Source organism: Vipera ursinii, assembly GCF_947247035.1.
Source record: "Vipera ursinii genome assembly, chromosome: Z".
NCBI classification, from domain to species: domain Eukaryota; kingdom Metazoa; phylum Chordata; class Lepidosauria; order Squamata; family Viperidae; genus Vipera; species Vipera ursinii.
In genome coordinates this window covers 126,623,331-126,645,614 of record NC_139517.1, presented here as the reverse complement: position 1 = coordinate 126,645,614, position 22,284 = coordinate 126,623,331, and the positions used below count along the sequence as shown (strand labels likewise).

The following is a 22,284-nucleotide window of genomic DNA, read 5'->3' as shown; positions in this document are numbered from 1 at the left end:
CCACGGATAAAAGCTATTTTTCAGCCTGTTGGTACGGCTGGCTATACTCCTGTATCTCCTACCCAATGGTAGGAGAGTAAAGAGATACCGTCCAGGGTGTGAGTCATCCCTGCGAATCTTCCTCACTCTTCCAAGGCAACGAGCCCTGGCGATGTCATCCAGTGGTGTCAGGGAACAGCCCACAATGCCTTGTGCTGTGCTCACTACCCTCTGTAATACTTTCCTATCCGCGGCTGTCAGACCAGCATACCAAACCACAATACCATACGAGAGGACGCTCTCTATGGTAGACCGGTAAAAGAGGGTCATTAGCTGTTGTTCTACCCTGTTCTTCCACAAGACCCTGAGAAAGTGAAGCCTCTGTTGGGCCTTTCTAGCCACCTGAGTTGTGTTAACTTTCCAGGTCAGATCTTCACAGAGGTAGACTCCCAGAAATTTAAAGGAGGAAACTCTCTCTACACAGTTCTCCCCGATGTAAAGTGGGGCAGGTTCCTCCTTTTTTCTAACACCATCTCTTTCGTCTTGCTGATGTTTAGGTGCAAGTTGTTGTTACTACACCATATGGATAGTTTTTGTACCTCCGCCCTATATGCTGTCTCATCCCCACCTGTAATAAGACCCACCACAGTTGTATCATCTGCGAACCTGATTATCGCAGTGGATAGGTCAGATGATACACAATCATAAGTGTATAAAGAGTACAGGTAGGGGCTAAGCACACAGCCCTGTGGCGTGCCGGTGCAAAGCTTCAGGGGGGTGGCCAAAGCAGACCCTGTTGTGATTCAGGGTCAGCCTGTGGGTTCGGCAGTTGGGTCGGACGACGACTCAGAGGAGGAGGGGGGTGTTGAAGATCTTGCTGATGATAGCCCTCAGGCAGGCCCCTCCCACTTGGTCACCATGGAGACCCAGCTGTGTGAGCCTGACAGTGTGGATGAAGATGACCCACAGCTGGCCCTGTTCAAGGACGCCCGACGCAGGAGGCAGTCAAGTAGGAGCAAACAGAGGAAGGCTGTGGGGCTTCTCGGAAGGAGGCAAAGAGAGGCCACGCCCTGAACTCTTTATAAAGGGAATGTTTGGGGAGGGCTGGTTTGCTGAAAGCAACCGCTCAGATAGTGTTTCAAAGCTCCTGTATCTTGGTACGTGTCTTGTTTGTTTTTGTAATAAATTTGGCAGACGTATTCCAGCCTCTTGCCGTTTATAAAGGGGCTGCCTTTTCTGCAAGGCCGGTAGCAGGCTGGTACAGAACAGACCCAACCTTCACTGTTTGTAACCGATCCCTAAGAAAGTCTTGAATCCAATCGCAGATGGCGGGGGAGAATTTCAAGTCTGGGTGACTTTGGACCAATCACCAGGAGACAGTGAGTTCTAGTCCCACCCTACTCTTTAAACCCAGCTGGGTGACCTTGGGCCAATCACATTAGGAGACAATGAGTTCTAGTCCCATCCTAGGCATTAAACCCAGCTGGGTGACCTTTGGCCAATTACCAGGAGACAGTAAGTTCTAGTCCCGCCCTAGGCATTAAACCCGGCTGGGTGACCTTGGGCCAATTACCAGGAGACAGTAAGTTCTAGTCCCCTGCCGTAAGAAAGAAAGCAGCTGGATGATTTTCGGCCACTCATCAGGAGACAGTGAGTTCTAGTTATGTGTTAGGTATGAAAGGCTCTTTCTCAGCCCAACCTACCTCACAGGGCTGTTATGGGGAAAATAGGAGAAGGAAAGTGTGTCAGATATGTTCTCTGCCTTGAGTTATTTGTAAAAAAAAAAAAAAAGCAAGACGCAAATAAATATCTGAGACCTCTTACGAACTGTCAGATAAAAAGAAAGGAATGATTTTTAAACCAGGTTTCCCTTTGCCAAGGATAACTGTAAACCATCCGTTAACGGCAGCCAACACAACCCTTAAAATGTCAAAGCCATGCTGCGTTGTGGTGCCACTGTGTCATAATCTCTGCTGTAGATCCTTAAGTCATGTCAAATGTGTGAGGATATCACAGTTCAGGTGTCCTTTGCAAACACCCAGATTCACAATATCAAGAACACTTTACCCTTCACAAATAATTCAATCCCACATTTGTTGCAGTAGCAAATCCTAACCTGCCCCAAACCCCAGAACACTCAAGAACCTACTTTATTCACAGCATTATTAGACAGTTGTACGCCTTACAACCTCCATTTCTCAATCTCAAAAAAAATGTTACTGAGATAGTCTCAATTTAGTAGGAGATCTGGTTGAGGTCATCATCTAGTATTTATTGGTATCTATCTTCACATGGATAATGTTCCACGGGTGGGGAGGGAGCCACCACACCAAAGGCTCTTCTTCTTGGCCCAGCTAGGTCAGGGGTAGACAACCTTGGCTCTTTTATTTAATATTTACGGTAATTTATTTAATACTATTTCTATACCGCCCTTCTCCCGAAGGACTCAGGGCGGTGAACAGGACTCAGGGCGGTGACTCATGGACTTCAACTCCCAGAATTCCTGAGCCAGTGTGGCTCAGCTTGGAAACTCTCCCTTTCCCCTCAGCGTGGCTGGCTCAGGAATTCTGGGAGTTGAAGTCCACGAGTCATCAAAAGAGCCAAGGTTCCCTACCCCTGGGATAGGTAATTTGGGCCAGCTCAACCCACCTCACAGGATTGTTATTGATGGCAAAATAGGAGGAGGAAAGTATGTTGGACGTGTTCATTGCCTTGAGTGATTTGTAAAAAAAATAATAAGGGCGGGATATAAACAAATATATATGTAGAAATTCCATTTCATCCAACTTAAGATCTGAACAGAAGAACCTTAGTTATTGCCAACTTATGGAAGACTGGAAGAGTAAATCTCTGGGATCCTAAAATAAACTTTGATTGGTTACAAGATGTTCTGCATCTGGTTCACACCACTGTTGTGGGTACTGAACAACTGATAGTGTTCCTTTCACTTGTGTAGTCTTACTAGTGACTTTTCTGTGGAGGCGCCACCCTGAGCTGATCCAGTGAGGCTAGAACGTAGAATAACGGGGTTGGAAGGGACCTTAGAGGTCTTCTAGTCCAACCCCCTGATTGAGCAGGAGGCTGTAGACCTGGACCTCTTCCACCACAAAATAACAACAATACCGGACCAGGCAAACACAATTACTAACAAGGTCCCAACAAGAAATAGGAAAGCCACATCTTCTGAGAGATAAGACAATGCACCCATTCAGTCCTTAAAGTAAAGGTAAAGGTTCCCCCGCACATGCGTGCTAGTCGTTTCCGACTCTAGGGGCCGGTGCTCATCTCCGTTTCATAGCCGAAGAGCCAGCGCTTGTCCGAGGACGTCCCCGTGGTCATGTGGCCGGCATGACTAGCACGGAACACTGTTACCTTCCCACCGGAGTGGTCCCTATTTGTCTACTTGCATTTTTACGTGCTTTCGAACTGCTAGGCTGGCAGAAGCTGGGACGAGTAACAGGCGCTCACTCTGCTACACAGCACTCGGGATTCGACCCGCCAAACTGCCGACCTTCTGATCGACAAGTTCAGCGTCCTAACCCACTGAGCCACCGCGTCCCTTCAGTCCTTAATTACTCACAATTAGTCATCCTTAATTAACCACATCATGAAAGAGCACATCAAGAGGCCTTACCTTCTATTGTTATCGCTTGCTCGGGTCTCTTCTCTGGAGCCAAGGCTGTTGTGGTTTGGCAGTAAAGGTGTGCACCTCCCTTTGCAGTCCCCAACCTGTTTATCAACTGAAGGCAAGTTGGCAACACTCGTTAGAACATGTGTGGATTTCAGATGAAGGAGAAAACCGAATCATTCACAAATCTAGACAAGGAATCGCTTTGGGTAGGACATAGAATCATAAAGCTGGAAGGGACTCTGGAGGTCTTCTAGTCCAGCCTGCTACCCATGGCAGGAGAACTTATCCCATCCTGGTTAAATGATTGTCTGGTCTATTTTTGAAAATGTCCAGTAATGGAGCAACCACAGCTCCAAGAGGCAAGCTATTCCATTAGTTAAATAAATAAATAATAAATAAATAATTTTATTTGTATACCGCCCTTCTCCCGAAGGACTCAGGGCGGTGAACAGGGCAAACATATAAAAATACAAAATACAAAAATTAAAAAGAGAATTAAACAAGATGCCCAAGTTACAACAATAGATTAAAATACATTTAAAACAACAATAAAATCTAAACCCATCCCCCATCAGGCCAGGCCGGCTTGTTCGAACAAATAAGTCTTCAGATCACGCCGGAAGGAGCGAAGGTCGGGCGCCATCCGGAGCGCAACCGGCAAACGGTTCCACAATTCCGGCGCACCCACAGAGGACTGGGGGCCACCAGGTGACATTCTCTTACTGTAGTTGGTTAATTTCTCCTTATTTCTAGGCTGGATCTCACTTTAACTAGCTTGCACCCATTACAGATAGGTCTCAACTTACAACAGTCCATTTAGTAACCATTCAAAGCTCCAATGGCACTGAAAAAAAGCCATTGAGCTTGATGGTTTATCTTGCGGGTGACCCAACTAGGTAACATCAACAGTGTCAGAAGGCCGCGCTCTCATTTTATGGCTTTCCCTATCAATATTGACAGGAACGATGAGCGTTGATTAGGCTGTTGTTCTTTGTTAGCTTGCTTGTGGCAAGGTGGACTTAGACAACTCAGGACAACTGGAGTTGCCCAGCAGATGCGAGTCGGGTCTTCAGCCCAGATGTTTAATGGAAAAAGTTCCTATCTCATAACAACCTAAGGAAAAAGAGAGAAACTCACCTCACACTCATAGACACCTTCATCCTCCTCGCAGGCGTTTTTGATAACCAGGACAATGACGCCACTTCGTGACTCACTGAAGCTCTGGTGTTTGTTTGGGTCGGTGAGGAGGTTCCCGTCTTTATACCATCTGGAATAAGGAGCGGGGAGGGGAGGGGAGGGGAGAGGAAAGGGGAAAAGGGGAGGAGAAAGGAGAAAAGGGGAGGGGAAGGGTGGGAGGGAGGAAGGAAGGAAGGAAGGAAGGAAGGAAGGAAGGAAGGAAGGAAGGAAGGAAGGAAGGAAGGAAGGAAGGAAGGAAGGAAGGAAGGAAGGAAGGGGGAGGCGGGAGGGAGGGAGAAAAGAGGGAGGGAAGAGAGGGACAGGGCGGGAGGAAGGGAGGGGGGAGGGAGGAAGGGGGAGGGAGGGAGGGAGGAAAGAGTAGAGGGAAGAAAGGAATAATGGAGGGGAGGAGAGGGAAGGGAAGGGAAGGGAAAACAGATTTACAGGGGAGGGTATTGATATACGGGAGCAGGGGCAGTCACCCAACTAACTTTCATGCCTAAGACAGGGGTCTTCAAACTTGGCCCTTTTATGACTGGTGGACTTCCAGAATTCCTCAGCCTGCCTGCCTGGCTGAGGAAATCTGGGAGTTGAAGTCCACCAGTCATAAAAGGGCCAAGTTTGAAGACCCCTGCGCTAAGACAGACTAGAACTCACCATTACCCAGGGATTGTCCCAATACAGAGAATACAGATATTTTTTTATATACTCTTTCATGTCTTACCTATTCACAGAGTAGGACACAGTAAGACACGAAAAAATAAAACTGGAAGCAACAACAATTATTATCTCTACTTGGTTCTCCTCCTCCCTTGGAAAGAGCTTTCAGAAAGTGCAGGTAGTCCTCGACTTACAACCTTTCCTTTAGCAGCCCTTCAAAGTTACAGTGGCACTGAAAAAAGCGACTTGCAACTGATCCTCACCCTTATGAACTTTGCAGTGTTCCCATGGTCACGTGATCAAGATTCAGGTGTCTGGCAACCAACGTGCCAATTGCCATGGTTGCAGTGCTTGGGGAATCACATGACCGCCAATTGTGACCTTCCGACTTCTGACAAGCAAGTCAATGGAGGAAGTCAGATTCGCTTAAAGACCACGTGATTCATTTAGCAAACGCCACGATTCCCTTAACAACACAGGCAAAAAGGCCGTAAAATCAGGCACAACTCATATAACAACGGCCTGGCCTAGCCATGAAAATTCAGGTACCAATTGTGGCTGTAAGACAAGGACTCTGCAGTCTAGACAGCCTTCGCCCGCTAGAAAGTCCGATTCAAAAACGTTGTGGAGCATGGGCTTGAATATTCCCTTACCTGATCTGGGGCCAGGGTGCCCCTTCGATGGTGCAAGTAAACTGTGCGTCTGTGCCTTTGGTGTAGTAGGCGTGTTTCACCTTGTTTACAAACCGGGGAGGCACTGAAAATATACCATGAGGAAGTTGTAAGCTTTGTGAAAAGAGAGATGAGTAAGTCAAATCCTCTTCTAAACCCACATTGCACCTGGAAGCATGATGCACCAAAGAGACATTCATTCATTCATTCATTCATTCATTCATTCAGATAGATAGATAGATAGATAGATAGATAGATAGATAGATAGATAGATAGATAGATAGATAGATAGATAGATAGACAGACAGACAGACAGACAGACAGACAGACAGACAGACAGACAGACAGACAGATAGATAGATACTGCCTTTATTATTTTTATAAATAATTCAAGTCAGAGAACATATCCAACACTCCTTCCTCCTCCTATTTTCTCTACAACAACCCTGTGAGGTGGGTTGGGCACCCAGCCAGCTTTCATGCCTAAGGCAAGACTAGAACTCCCAGTCTCCTCGTGATAGTCACCCAGCTGCCTTTTGTGCGTAACCTGGGAGTAGAACTCACTGGGTGGTCCAAAGTCACCCAGCTGGCTTTCATGCCTAAGGTGGACTAAAACTCCTACTCTCCTGGTGATTGGCCCAAAGACACCCAGCCAACTTTCCTACCTAAGATGGGACTAGAACTCACAGTCTCCCAGTTTTCTGGCCTGGTACCTTCATCACTAGACCAAACTGGCCCTCATTATATCAATATATCCTCCACCAAACCTTGGAGAGCACACAAGTCTCTTTTCTCGGGCCCTATTCTTAAAGTGGGTTTAATTTCTTTTTCTTCCTCTGCACAGTTGACTTGTGTGGACTCTCATGCTGTGCGTTTTGTAGTGTTATGTGACCGCCTCCGCTTTCTGTGTTTCTCCATCACACACCAACAGCCCTGCTAGCTGGTTGGATGCATTTTGGGAGCAGGACCAGTGTGTGGAACAATGAAAGACCTTACATACTTCTCTCTGGACCTCCAAGGTTGCCTGTCTGTATTTGTGTCTGTTTGTGTAGTGCTGGTACCTTGGACGAGAATTTTCCCAAGAGTGCTGGCACTGCCGGCTGGACTAGAGGCATAGCACAAATATTGCCCAGAATCCACTCCGGTCAAATTATCAAGGATCAATGTACAAGATCCGTCGGGATCTTCGATGATGATGTGGTGAGGATCCACTTCGACTGGCTTCCCATCTGTAAAGCAAGAGATAAAAAGACACCCTTTGATGAACACAGGGCTGGATTCAGAGTTAAATATGATTGCAAAATGGTTTCTCTTTGTTTATTTTGACACACAGGTTGTCCTCGATTTACGACCAGAATGCCCTTTGTTAAGGAAGGCAGTTGTTAAGTAAGTTGAGATTGATTTTAGAATATTTATTACTTTGATGAATTTATTTCCATATTTCTTTTGCCATGGGTATTTAGCGAATCCCTGACATCGTTAAGTGAATCACACGGTCATTAAGCAAAGCCAGCTTCTTCCATTAAATTTGCTTACTGGAATCTGGGTGGGAAGGTTGCACATGGCGATCGTGTAACCCCAGGATGTTGCAAATATTAAAAATATAAGCTGGTTGCCAAGTGCCCAAATTTTTACAATGTGATGTTTCGATGGTCGTAAGTGTGAGGACCAGCATAAATCATCTTCTTCAGTGCTGTTGTAACTTGGAATGGTCACTAAACGTATAATTGGAAGTTGAGGACTATCTGTATATAATATCTTTGTTTGGCAGGCATTCTGATGTTTTATTCTCTCTCAATCGTTCTTATGGTATAATTAATATCCTTAATATCCTTCAATTAACAGGTGACCAACAAGATAAGTTCATGTTAACATTGGCATACAGTACAGTATTATTACTGGGAAACAAATACAAGACAAGGGAGAAGAGGAATATACATGTAGTTTTCAATTTACAACAGATTCAAGGTGCTGGTGATGACCTATAAAGCCCTAAATGGCATGGTCCGGATTATCTCAGGGAGCACCTGCTGCCAGCATCAGCCTCCCATCGTCCTGTGCGCTCCCACAGGGAGGGCCTTCTTAGGGTTCCGCCAGTTAGGGAATGCCGAGGGATGGTTCCAAGGGGGAGGGCATTCTCTGTGGGTGCGCCTGCCCTATGGAATGAACTGCCGGTAGAACTTCGGACTGCCCCAGACCTTCGCTTGTTTCGCCGGGACCTTAAAACTTGGTTGTTTGATCTTGCTGGTCTGGACTGAGGGGGTTTTAATTTAATTTTAATTTTAATTTAATTTTAATTTTAATTTTAATTATTTTAATTATTTTAATTTTAATTTTAATTTTAATTAATTTTAATTTAATTTTAATTTGTTTAATTGTGGGCTAGTCTTATTTAATTCTATTTTAAAGTGTACTTATTTGTATTGTTTTAACTCGCCCTGTAAACCGCCCTGAGTCCTTCGGGAATAGGGCGGTATATAAAATCAATTAAAATAAATAGATAGTTTGATAGATAGATAGATAGATAGATAGATAGATAGATAGATAGATAGATAGATAGATAGATAGATAGATAGATAGATAATTTAGTGACCATTGAAAGGTACAGCAGTGATGAAAAAAGGGACCTATGACTGTTTTTCACACTTGCATCCATTGCAGCACCCCCATGGTCCCCTGATCAAAATTCAAATGCTTGACTCATATTTACGACAATTTCAGTGTCCCGGGATCGCATGATCTTCTTTTTTGATCTTCTGATAAACAAAGTCAATGGGGAAGCTGGATTCACTTCACAACCGTGTGACTAACCTAACAACTGCAGGGATTCACTTAACATTTGTGGCAAGGAAGGGTTATCAAATGGAGCAAAATTCAACCTGTGTCTTGCTTAGAAGTGAAATTTTGAGGCTCAGTTGTGGTCATAAGTTGAGGACTATCAGTAGTCTCCCTGTTCAAAATCTACCACTTCATTTTGACCTTAATTTTGGGGAAACTAGGCTGGTATTACCTTTATACCAGGTGACACCTGGTTTAGGGGTGCCTGTGACTCGGCAGGCGAGCTTGACCGTTTCACCCAGTTCTGCTGTACAGTCCGCCAGTTCCTCCTCAAAATCGGGTGGATCTGAAACAGAAAAAATAAATAAATCACATTTGAACTCGTGGTCTTCCGAAAGAAGGACTGCATGAAAAAGCAGCAAAAAAAATCAATTTTAGGAACTGAAGTCATGACTTCTACTCACCCCATACAGGGAGACTAATCCGTTGCTGAATACAACAGATTTCCTTCACCCACGAGTTTTTGATGATAACGGTCCGTGCCTGGAAGAGATATTTCCGGACAGAATCTTCCCGTTCGTGCCAGATCTCAAACGCCCGATCATCTCCTTCGATCACGTCATTCACATCGATGTGGGACAGCTGAGGGACCAAAAACCAGGATTACAAGTCAGCTAGGATCATGCTCACATTTGCAGTAGATCTTACATCTGTATAGAGATAGTCCTCGGCTTACAACCACTGATTAGTGACTGTTTAAAGTTACAACGGCACAGAAAAAAGTGACTTAGGACTGTTTTTCACACTTACGACCTTTGCAGCATCCCTGTGGTCATGTGATTAAAATTCAGACATTGGCAACTGGCTCGTAGTTATGACTGTTGCAATATCCAGGGGTCAAGTGATCCCCTTTTGCAATCTTCTGATAAGCAAAGTCAATGGGAAGCCACGATCACTTAACCATCAAGGGTTTAATAACTGTGACAAAAAGTTCATAAAATGGGGCAAAACTCAGTTGCCACTGTCTTGCTTAGCAACAGAAATCTGCAGCTCAGATGTGGTTGTAAATCAAGGACTACCTGTATAGTTGTCTGTCTGTCTACCTCCCGCCTTTATTAGTTTTACAAATAACTCAAGGCAGAAAACACACCTAATATTTCCTCCTCCTATTTTCCCCATACAACAACCTTGTGAGGTGGACTAGCTGAGAGAGAAAGAGAGACTGACCCAAAGTCACCCAGTCAGGTTTTACACCTAAGTTGGTAATAGAACCCACTGTCTTTTGGTGATTCATCCAAAGTCACCCAGCTGGCTTTCATGCTCAAGGTGGGACTAGAATTCACCGTCTCCTAGTGACCGGTCCAAATTCACCCAGCTGGCTTTCATGGGACTAGAACTCACAACCTGATGCCTTAATCACCAGACCCAAATGGCTGCATTGCTGTGAGATCTAGAACCTCTGAAGCTACGTCAAGGGAAAATCCAGTATTGTTCTGATAATAATAATAATAATAATAATAATAATAATAATAATAATAATAATAATAATAATAATAATAATAAAGTTGGAAGGGATCTTGGAGGTCATCTAGTCCAACCCCCTGCTCAGGCTTAACCTGGTTTTAGTTAAGATACCAAAGAGTAGACAGAGAAAGCCAACCATCAAGGAAGGACATATTCAACCTTCATCATGTTCTTGAACAGGTAACTATAAGCATCCAACTTCGTGTCTCGTTTTGGCTTGCACACGAGCAGGTAGGCCTTGAAGAGGAAGACGTGTCGCTTATGTCCCTTCCAAGCCATGCGTGCCCCCGGAGCGCCTTCCCACACAATGAATTGTCCCTGGGGAAAAAAACAGCAAAACATGTGGCAGGGAGTTCCACAGGCTTCATAAATCACATCATCAGAAAATTCTTTCGGTAGACCAGCAAGACCCTTTGCTTCTGGATCTGCCCTGTTGAGCCACAGACTGTATCTCCATTCACGATTAGAGTTTGAGTTATTTGTCTAAGACCTCTAACAAACTGTCGGCAGAAAAGAACAGGAGGATTTTTAATTCTCTTTGCAAGGAAGAAATAACTCACGGCAACAAACATATCCAACACACCTACCTCCTCTTATTTTACCCACAATAAACTTGTGAGATAGGTTACCAAGCTGACATTCATGCCTAAGGCAGGACTAGAACTCACCGTCTCCTGGTGATTGGCCCAAAGTCACCCAGCTGGCTTTCATACCTAAGGCAGGACTAGAATTCATTGTCTCCTGGTGATTGGCCCAAAGTCACCCAGCTGGCTTTCATGCCTAAGGCGGGACTAGAACTCACTGCCTCCTGGTGATTGGCCAAAATCACTCACCCAGCTTCCATGCCTAGGGTGGGACTAGAACTCACCATCTCCTAATTATTGGCCCAAAGTCATCTAGCTGGCTTTCATACCTCAGGTGGAACTAGAACTCACCATCTCCTGGTGTCTGGCCTGGTTCCCTAAGCACTAGACTAGACCAAACTGATTTTCTGATCTCACAGTCAAATGAATCTGGGCGGCTGATGGCACTTCTATAAAACAACATGTCCAGCGAAAAGCAACAGGATCAAATTGAAAAACCAATTTTTGCAGTTCAACAGGAAGAGCCAGAGACTAAACAGGAAGGTATATTGTGAGAACGAGCTTTCATTTACCTGGCGGATGGGTTCCCCTAATATTTCCAGTGTTCCCGGGTAGTTCTCAATGAGAGAAACGTGCAGGTTGTTTTCCGCCCGTCTGTTGAGTGCAGAAACAATGGCGTAGGCCTGTTCTAGGAGGGCACAGTTTTGAGTGTTCCTTGCTTTGTTTCGGATCATGTCCTGTGAACACAAGGAAAGGTACCATAGGCATACTGTGTGCTCTAGCCCACGATGAATATTTGCAACAGAAATGTGGTTGAAGTGGAAAGGGAGGGAGGGAGGGAGGGAGGGAGGAAGGAAGGAAGGAAGGAAGGAAGGAAGGAAGGAAGGAAGGAAGGAAGGAAGGAAGGAAGGAAGGAAGGAAGGAAGGAAGGAAGGCTGTCAGTATTGTCTATCAAGGAACAACTAAGACCATTCCCACCAACACTGACAGGCAAAACCACTAAATATATATTTTTTATTTTATTTTTTATTTTATTTTAATCCCATTTATATCCCGCCCTTCTCCGAAGACTCAGGGCGGCTTACAATTTAAGCACAAACCAATGTGCTTAGCAGTAGCCTTCATTCTATGTATATGCCTGCTTATTAGGGCTTCCGGCCCCCGCCAAGCGGCATTATTACAAAGTCAGCTTATTGCCCCCAACAATCTGGGTCCTCATATATAGAGAGAGCAAACCGTGTTCCCTTTTAGTACTGGTGATGTTACCTAGTTGGGTTCATGCTACGTCTTTCAGGAAAACCCCCAAGGTCAGAGAGTACCAAAGACCCCATGGTAGTCTTCTTCCTCCCCACAAACCCAACTCCCTTCTAACATTGATATTATCCAATCGAGTCATCTGCAAAAAAAAAAAACCTGCCAAGAACTCCACTGTTTTTCTCCTTCTCCTACTCTTTCCTTCCTCCCACCCTTTTTCCTCCCTCTCATTTTCCCCTCCCTCCCTCTCCTCCCTCCCATCCTCTCCTTCCTTCATTACCTACCTACCTAATTACCTACCTACCTATCCACCTCTCTCCTCCCTCCTCCCTCCTCCTCCCCCACTGGCTACCAACTGACCAGTCCTCCCCAGCACCTGCCAAGGGCATTCATGCACCTTCTCCATACCCTGCGTTGCTTAGCAACAACAACCCCAATCCCAATTTAACCTGAAGACAACCTCTACGAGTCATCCTCAGTTTACAACCATCCCTTTAGCAACTGCTCAGCGTTCCAGCCCCACTGGAAAAAGTGTGGTTTCATAGCTACTCCTCGTATTTATGACCGTCAGTGACATGATCAAAATTTGGGAGCTTGGCAACTGGCATGTATTTATGATGGTTGCAGAGTCCCGGGGTCATGTGATCACCATTTGTGACCAGCCTACTTCTGACCAGCAAAGTCAAAGCAGGAAGCCAGATTTGCTTCACAGCCACATGATTCACTTAACAACTGCCATGATTCGCTTAACAACCAAGGCCAAATTAGTTCACAAAATCGGGCGTCACCCACTTAATAACTGCCTTGCTTCGCAGTGGAAATTTTGGTCCCACTTGTGCTCGTAAATTGAGGACTTCCTGCACTAGCTTCCTCAGCAGTGTGAGACCCAGTTGTTGCACTACCATCAAGTTACTAAAAGTTGTGCTCCAACCTTGATCGCTGTTTGATATTTCTGGATCCGGTTTATGGGTCTCTCTAGATAGTGTTGCAGAGGAAGGATCGGCGGCAGAGAAGGATCCTCACTGGCCAATGTCCCCTCTGTGTATCGCTGGGGGGAGAGAGAGAGAAAGATGGGAGTCAGGGATTTGTTAACTCAAGTTTGCTTATTGTCCATGAAAACCATTAATTCCTTTACAAGCCACACAGTTTTTCTATTATTGCTCTAATAAGGAAGTAACTTCCTTCAACACGGGCACTTATTTAGCGTTTCAGCACCATACAAGGAGGATCTTATCCACAAATTGCTCTGCCTTGCTGCAAAGATGCACAATTCTTTATTTTCATCCTGCCTTTGTTGTTTTAAAATAAATAAGATGGCAAACATACCGAATATTCCTTCCACCTCCTATTTTCCCCACAACAACAGTCCTGTGAGGTAGGTTGAGTTGGGAGGGAGGTACTGACTCAAAGACACCCACTGGCTTTCATGGCTAAGGCAGGACTAGAATTCACTGACTCCTGGTGATTGGCCCAAAGTCACCAAAGGCAGGACTTGAACTCGCCATCACCTGGTGATTGGCCCAAAGTCACCCAGGCAGCTTTCATGCTTAAGGTGAATCTAGAACTCACCATCTCCTGGTGGTTGGTCCAAAATCGCCCAGCCGGCTTGCATGCCTAACGCAGGACAAGAAGTCCTGGTGACTAGCTCAAAGTCATTTAGCCAGCTTTCATGACTTAAGGCAGGACTAGAACTCACTGTCTCCTAGTAATTGGCCCAAAGACACCTAGCTAGCTTTCATACCTGAAGTGAGACTAGAACTCACAATGTCCTGGTTTCCAACTTGGTGTCTTCACTACTACAGCAAACTGGTTCACCAATGTATAATAATGCTTGGATGTACAAATATAGGACTGTTTCCAAAGAATTCTGGGTCATTACATGTAAGGACAAATCGTTGTAGGTTAGCGAAAAGACCAGCAGAAGATCTCACCTTATAAAACTCCTGGACCACTTTGCTGACCACAATGGATTCGGCTTGCACCCGGCCCACCAAGTAGGTGATGTATTTGTCAAATTCCCCTTCGTTTTTAATGAAGCACATAGCCACATCGTCATCCGTGTCACATTTCTGAAGCTCTGGGAAAAAGGTGCTGTGGGGGAAAAACAGAAAGAACCAAGAGAAGAGGATGTGGGCAGGGGGCTGGACTAGACAACCTCTAAGATACCTTTCTAGCCCGATGATTGTATGATATTCCCTTTCCTGACTGAATTTCTTTTCCAACTGAAGCATCCTCCATCATTCAATTTAGCAGCAGTTAAAGACAATCCACCTCGCCTTGTCCAAATGCCTTCCTTAAAAGTCCACAGGGTCAAAAAAGTCGAAATGGTAGAAATGAACTTAAAACTCAACTGATTTTTATTTGTGCCATTCACACGAACCCTGAAAACAGTTCTTAAGACAACAGGGTTAGAGAAACAAAGGAAAGATACATACTTTTCCCAGGAAACAAGATTCTGAATGCTAACACTGAAAAGGCCCCGCATTTAAATTATGGGGTGGGGGGGGTTGCATCCCGGTGGAAGGAAGAATTAGACCTCATAGTTCCAATACAAGTAGTCCTTGACTTACAATAGCTTGTTTAGTGACCACTCAAAGTTACAACGGTATTGAAAAAAGTGACTTATGGCCGTTTTTCACACTTATGACCATTACAGCATCCCCACGGTCACTTGAATAACACCCAGACGCTCGGCAACTGGCCTGTATTTATGACAGTCGCACTGTGCCTGGGGTCATGTGACCTTCTGACAAGCAAAGTCAATGGGGAAGCCAGATTCACTTAACGACTGTGGCAAGAACAAAACTCACTTAAGAAATGTCTCACCGAGCAACAAAAACTTTGGGCCCAATGGTGGTCGTACGTCGAGGACTACATGTAAAGCAAAATAATAATAATGTGGATAACATATCGGAGGACATTATTTTATAAAACTTTGGTTGAGTATATATCAGCATACAAGAGTGCAGGGGCTCCTATTAAACTACTTTTTCTAGTGTACTTTATTCTTTAAAAGCCATTTGGCTGTTATACTGTATATCTGCCTCCCCGCTACATACCTGGAATGAAAGTGGGTTATGTCAGTAATATTTCTGAAAATAACGGGCTTCTGGTTGGACACAGCAACAGGAACGGCGGGGCAGGTCTCCGTGAACTGGATGTGGTGCGCTTGCAGGAACAGCAGATCCTTGACATACTCCTCTTCCGTGCCCAACAGGTCTTGAATGATAAGGCTACAGAGGAAGCAGAAACAGAAAAACGAGTGAAAATTCATAAAAACGCATCCCATCCTTTGAAGGCGGTCGTCGGGGAAATTCATTCTAAATTTCAACGGATAAGCGTGAAAGTACAGGTAGTCCTCGACTTATGACCACAATCGATCCCAAAAATTTCCGCTGCTAATTGAGACAGTGGCTAAGTGAATTTTTGCCCCATTTTACAACTTTTCTCGCCACAGTTGTGAAGTGAATCCCTGCAGCAACATGGTTGGGAAATGAATCTGGCTTTTTCATCGACTTTGCTCGTCAGAAGGTCGCAAGAGGGGGCCACGTGACCCCAGGAGAGTGTAACTGTCATAAATATGAGTCAGTCGCCAAGCGTCCGAATTTTGGTCATGTGACCATGGGGATACTGCAACGATCGTACAGTAAGTATGAAAAACGATCATAAGTCACTTTTTCCAGTGCCATTGTAACTTTGAACGGTCACTGAATGAACTATTATAAGTGCAGGACTACCTGTATTAGGGGGTGGTAAGTGGATGCTGCCATGTGCCAGAAATGCAAACAGGCAGAGACCCCCCCCCTGCCCATGAGTCCCCCGTTAACCTGGGGGCTTCTGGGATAACAAAGAAACACTTACAGAAGCGACTCCTGTCATTTCCTGCTGGCTTCCCCAATGTCTTTGCTGATGGGATGCCAGCTGGAAAGATCACAAATGCTCTAGTGGATCCTGCACATGGCGGGGGTTATACAAGATGATGTCTAAGTACCTCCCTATGCTGTGATTCTATGAAATTATTCTTATATATATCACCAGCCGCAAGAGTAGGATACACGGCCTTTCAGGCAGAGAAGTAGTTTGCTCCAACAGGAAGGATTTTCACCAAGCTCACCTTAATTTCTTCTGATATTCATCTTCTGAAACAAATTCTCCATGGAACTCTGGGACATCGGGGATACCCCACTCCGCAGAGAGCTAAAATTAAAAACAACAACAACAACAACACAAAAACATATAAGAGACTTCTGCCTTGGGCAGTGGGCTAGACCAGAAGACCTCCAAGGTCCCTTCCGGATGTAGCTTTTCATGATTTAGTACAGGGATCCCCAATCTGTGGACCGGCACCAACCGGTCCGCATAAAGAAGCAAAGCCCCATCCATGGGATGCAGGCAGCACACAAAACCTCGCACTCTCAGGTCCATGGAAAAGCCTTTCTCCACGGAACCGGTCCCTGGTGCCCAAAAGGTTGGGGACCTCTGATCTAGTATCTACCAAGAAGGTCTGTCCTTAACACAGCTTTCAGTTCTTCCAACGGACCTTATCAAACAAGGTGCGAAGGACAGGAAGTAGTTGGATTATAGCAGTACATGGGGTCCCCTATCTTGTCTTAGAAAGGTCTACTCTAGACTCTAGCCCAGGGGTAGGCAACCTCGGCTCTTTTATGACTCGTGGACTTCAACTCCCAGAAATCCTGAAGTCAAACAAGTGTGCAAAACTAAATGCATTGCGATATAAAGACACAGCCAAGGTGCCAAGAGAAAAAGTCTACAGACCTTGGGGAGATGCCCTGAGCACCTTTCCATGATGTTTTGACACAGCCTGGGAGGAAGAATTTCAAAAGTGGGGAGGGCAGGAGAGAAAAAGGGAGGGGCATTCTTGTGCTAAATCAAGAGCAGGTTAAAAGCGGTGTGTGTGTGTGTGTGTGTGTGTGTGTGTGTGTGTGTGTGTGTGTTATGCAGGAAGGCAGCCACATCTCCAAAAAGAGGTGAGGGGGTGTCCCAGTTCATTGGGTACCAGCATCCAAGGAGGGAGGGGGGTGGTGAGAGGACCAGCTCCACTTACAAATATGTGTAGTCCTCGACTTAAAATAATTCATTTAGTGACCATTCAAAGTTACAATGGCACTGAAAAAAAGGGGCCGATGAAAGTTTTTCACACTTATGACCGCTGCAGCAGCCCCATGTTCATGTGATCAAAATTCGGACACTTGGCAACTGGCTCGTTTTTCTGACGGCTGCAGTGTCCTGAGGTCATGTGATCAACTTTTCTGACCTTCTCACATGCAAAGTCAATGGGGAAAGCCAGATTCACTTAGTGGCCACGATACTAACTAAATAGTTGCCGTGATTCACTTAACAGTTGTAAAATGGGGCAAAACGCACTTAACAAATGTCTCACTTAGAAACATTTGGGTCATAAATCGAGGACTACCTATAAAGGAGGTAATTTGCAGTCCAGGGTTCAAATGAGGAGGATGCTGGTGCTCTCTGAGCTTGGTCTGCCCCATCCCTTACTGGCTGAATCAGGAAGGCACTGGGTGGTGGGAGTTTGTGTGTGTGTGTGTGTGTGTGTGTGTGTGTGTGTGTGTGTGTGTTGCTGGCCCTGAAAGGCAGCTGGGATGGGAAGTGCTTTCCAGCAACTTCCCAGCACCTTCCCGATCCAGCTGCCTGGCACCGATGTCCCCCCATCACCATCCTGCTGCTGCTGCAGACAGCCTTCTGCACCTCACAGAGGCCCCGGATCACACTGGCACTTCTCTGCAAGCCCCTGCCTCAACCATGCCAGCCACCAGCCCCCTTCCCCCCATGTCTCTTGTTGGAGGGCAAGGCAGAAGCAGGGTTAATTGCCCCGTGGTTGGAATCGGCCATGGAGATTTGTGTCGCGATGCATCGCCCGTGATTAGGCAGTGAGGGGAAAGTAGCACAGTAGTAGTGGGGTGGTATAGCACCAGGGCAGGGCTGTGGATGAAGACCAGCAGTGGGTTTCCTGGGGGGAATGCGATTAAGTGTCCATGAAAGGCCAGTCATGGACAAAGGCCTGCAGTGGGTCAGCTGAGATGAGAAAGCCAGGGTGAAATGGGCACATCCATGTGTCTGCGATCAATTGTCCCATTCTGTATAAAAGGTAAAGGTAAAGGTTCCCCCGCACACGCGTGCTAGTCGTTTCCGACTCTAGGGGCCGGTGCTCATCTCCGTTTCATAGCCGAAGAGCCAGCGCTTGTCCGAGGACATCTCCGTGGTCATGTGGCCGGCATGACTAGACGCCAAAGGCGCACGGAACGCTGTTACCTTCCCACCGGAGTGGTCCCTATTTTTCTACTTGCATTTTTACGTGCTTTCGAACTGCTAGGTTGGCAGAAGCTGGGACGAGTAACAGGCGCTCACTCTGTTACGTGGCACCCGGGATTCGACCCACCAAACTGCCGACCTTCTGATCGACAAGCTCAGCGTCCTAACCCACTGAGCCACCGCGTCCCTCCTCTGTATAAAAACATACATATAAATGTTAATATGCAGGTAGTCCTTAACCCATGACCACAACCGAGCCCAAAGTTTCCATGGCTAAGCGAGATAGTTGTTGTGAGCTTTGCCCCATTTTACAACCTTCCTTGCTATAGTTGTAAAGTGAATCACTGCAGCGGTTAAGTTAGTCACTCGGTTGTTAAACGAATCCAACATCCCCATCGACTTTGCTTGTCAGAAGGTCGCCAAAGGGAATCACCAGCGCCTGGGAACATGCAACCATCATAAATATGAGTCAGTTGCCAAGCGTCCAGATTTGGATCATGTGACCATCGGGATGCTGCAGTAGTTATACATGTGAAAAATAGCCATGGGTCACTTTTTCAGTGCCACTGTAACTTCAAATGGTCACTAAATGAATGGTTATAAATTAAGGACTACTTGTACTTTGTATATTACTATATATGAAATGTAGTAATTCTTTACTGAAACTGCTGGGTGGAAGTTGGCTTAACTATTCATGGGAACCTAGAGGCCAGAGACAAAAGATTAAGCAATTTTGGAAGAACGCCCCCCCCCCAGCTATTTATAAGTCTCACCTTTAACTTCTTATCCAGGTAGGCTGGAGAAACCCAACCTTGTCTCGATGGGCTTGACTTGGTGGGTTTGGTCCTGACCAGCCATTTCAAAGGATGAGCAGAGTCTAAAACCTCCACATATTGGCCTTCCTTCAGAGTGATGGTTTCACGGTCTGCCCCCATTGGGGTATAGTTAGCAATGACCATGTAGATGTCAAAAATCTATGAACAGAAGGATGGTTGAATTGAATTGAATATATTGAATAAATAGAGAGAATACAACAGAACAGAACAGAACAGAACAGAGAGTAGGGTAGGGTAGTATAGGGTAGGGTAGGGTAGTATAGGGTAGGGTAGGGTAGGGTAGAGTAGAGTACAGTAGAGTAGGGTAGGGTAGAGTAGAGTAGAGTAGAGTAGAGTAAAGTAGAGTAGAGTAGAGTAGAGTAGAGTAGAGTAGAGTAGAGTAGAGTAGAGTAGAGTAGAGTAGGGTAGGGTAGGGTAGGGTAGGGTAGGGTAGGGTAGAGTAGAGTAGAGTAGAGTAGAGTAAAGAATACAGAACAGAACAGAACAACAGAAATACTTTATTGGGCCAAGGGCCACCTTCTTAAATAACATTTCAGAAGCCGTTATTGGGTGTGAACAACCAGACTCACAGAGGCAGAGTTCAAGCTGATTACTTTATTGTTTTCTACCTCTAATACAGGAATCTGCCCAGACTGGCAGCTTTGGCCTGGGAACAACCAAATAAGGTATTAAGGCACTTAGGGGTGTGTGTGTGTGTGTCAGTTTTAGCCTCTTGTGTTTGATGATGATGATAACGAATCCAGGCTAATTCCTTGCTAGAGCCCCCTCCCATTGTGAGGATTGCTATCCAACAGCCATTCCATTAGATTATGGGCCAGGGTAGAAAAGAATATTTGTAGCTCAGGGTTGAACTAGGAGTTCCCCCATGGGCCATAGGCCCACTACCGGGCCATGGTCTTTTTGGAACCAGGCCGCATGAGCAGCAGGCCGGTGTGCATGTGCATGCATGCAGCTCAACCTGCACAAGTCAAGTTACATGCATATATGTGTATGCACCACCCTGTGCAAGTTGAGCTCACCAATTGGATGGCCCAGTTCCCTTCTCCCCGCCCCCTCCCCACCAGGCCACCAATCTGCAAAGGCTTTCTGAGCTTGGTGGTGTTTTTTTTCTGGCAGACATTTCATGACCCATCATCATCAGTGCTAGAAGGAAGGAGGGTTTGCAGGGAGGAAGAGGAAGGAAGAAGAGGAGGGGGAGCACCGTGGGGTTCTTGAAAACCGAGCTTGGTTTTTTCAGGCACATGTTTCATTACCAAACTAGGTAACATCATCAGTGCTAGAAGAGGCTGTACAAAACAGAGCAAACCCCTCCCTCTTCTAGCATTGATGGTGCTACCTAATTGGGTCATGAAATGTCTGCAAGAAAACAACCGACCTCGGAGAGCACCACCAAGGATCCCACAGTCCTCCCCCTCTTCCTCCTCCTCCTCCTCTTCCCCCTCCTTTCCAGCATGGATGATGTTCCCCATTGGGTCATGAAACATCTGCAAAGAAACCACCCAGCTCAGAGAGCACCAAGGACCTCCTCCTCCTCCTCCTCCTCCTCCTCCTCCTCCTCCTCCTCCTCCTCCTCCTCTCCAGCATGGATGATGTTCCCCAGTTGGGTCTTGAAACGTCTGCAAGGAAACCACCCAGCTCAGAGAGCACCAAGTGGTCCTTGGTCCCAATCATTTTTCTCCGATTCACTCCAAAGAATCTCATTTTTCTCCCTATGGGAAAACTTGCATAAACTTTACTTCTGTAGGCACCCTTACCTCTCCCCTTGCATCCCCTTCATCAGATTCGGAGGAAGACTCCTGAGCAGTTGAGGAAGGTCTGGACCTGCCATGCCGTGGAGATGCTGATGGTGTTTTAGATTCATCGTCGCTATCAGCTCCAGGAACTCGGAGGGAAGCTGAAATGGAAGGGAAATTATGATTTTAAAAAACGCTGTTAGGGAGAAATTCCATTCTTTTGAGGAAGAATTCCAATCTTAAAAGAAGTTCGACTTCAGGTGTATTTAGTTCAGCCTTCCCCAATCTGTGTCCTGTAGACATGCCAGTCTTTCTCCAGACTGATGGGCTATTGGGAAAGTTCTTAGCAAAGAATTAAGAACACAGGTAGTCCTTGACTTACAACAGTTCATTCAGTGGCTGTTCAAAGTTGCAAAGTACCAGAAAGCAGGACAAGAAACAACGGATGGAAACCAATCAAGAAAAGAAGCAACCTGGAGTTAAGGAGAAACTTCCTAACAGCGAGAACAATTAACCAGTGGAACAGCTTTGCCTCCAGAAGTGGTGAATGCTCCAACACTGGGAGGTTTTTAAGAAGAGACTGGACAGCCATTTGTCTGAAATGGTATAGGCTTTCCTGCTTGAGGAGGGGGTTGGACTGGAAGACCACCAAGATCCCTTCTAGCTCTATTCTGATTACAATGGTAATGAAACAAGTGACCTATGGCCATTTTTCACACTTACGACTGTTGCAACATCCTCATGGTCACATGATCAGAACTCAAGATGCTTGACACATGACTCATATTTATGACAGTTGCCACGTCCCAGGATCATTTGATCTCCTTTTGCTATCGTCTGACAGACAAAGTCAAGGGGGAAGCTAGATTCACGCAACAACCATGTTACTAACTTAATAACTGCAATACTTCACTTAACAACAACTACAGTAAGAAACGTAAAATGGGACAAAATTCACAATATCTCTCCCACTTAGCAATGGAGTTTTGGGCTCAATTGTGGTCTATCTGTAAAAAAATACAGAGTATCAGAGTTGGTAGGGACCGTGGAGGTCTTCTATTCCAACCCCCTGCTCAAGGAGGAAACCCTGTAACATTTCAGACAGGTGGCTGTCCAATCTCTTCTTGAAAACCTCCAGTGATGAAGCACCTACAACTTCTGGAGGCA

General features: G+C 45.7%; 1 protein-coding gene across 9 annotated transcripts in view; it reads right to left on the bottom strand.

The window, feature by feature from the left end:
• OBSCN (obscurin, cytoskeletal calmodulin and titin-interacting RhoGEF) overlaps positions 1 to 22,284 on the bottom strand; it is a 236,520-nt gene that overhangs the window by 63,183 nt on the left and 151,053 nt on the right. For all 9 annotated transcript variants that reach the window (XR_014494163.1, XM_083376954.1, XM_083376957.1 and 6 more), the window contains 14 exons: positions 21,139 to 21,278; positions 19,322 to 19,522; positions 16,372 to 16,454; positions 15,317 to 15,490; positions 14,189 to 14,348; positions 13,189 to 13,305; positions 11,576 to 11,740; positions 10,579 to 10,737; positions 9,360 to 9,537; positions 9,128 to 9,241; positions 7,179 to 7,346; positions 6,100 to 6,202; positions 4,748 to 4,877; positions 3,614 to 3,719 (listed from right to left, as the gene is read on the bottom strand). Coding sequence is in view for 8 of the 9 variants with exons in the window: in XM_083376954.1 (XP_083233080.1) it covers positions 3,614 to 3,719; positions 4,748 to 4,877; positions 6,100 to 6,202; positions 7,179 to 7,346; positions 9,128 to 9,241; positions 9,360 to 9,537; positions 10,579 to 10,737; positions 11,576 to 11,740; positions 13,189 to 13,305; positions 14,189 to 14,348; positions 15,317 to 15,490; positions 16,372 to 16,454; positions 19,322 to 19,522; positions 21,139 to 21,278 (1,998 nt within the window). In the remaining variant the exon portion in view is untranslated. The remainder of the gene's footprint in view (positions 1 to 3,613; positions 3,720 to 4,747; positions 4,878 to 6,099; positions 6,203 to 7,178; positions 7,347 to 9,127; positions 9,242 to 9,359; positions 9,538 to 10,578; positions 10,738 to 11,575; positions 11,741 to 13,188; positions 13,306 to 14,188; positions 14,349 to 15,316; positions 15,491 to 16,371; positions 16,455 to 19,321; positions 19,523 to 21,138; positions 21,279 to 22,284) is intronic.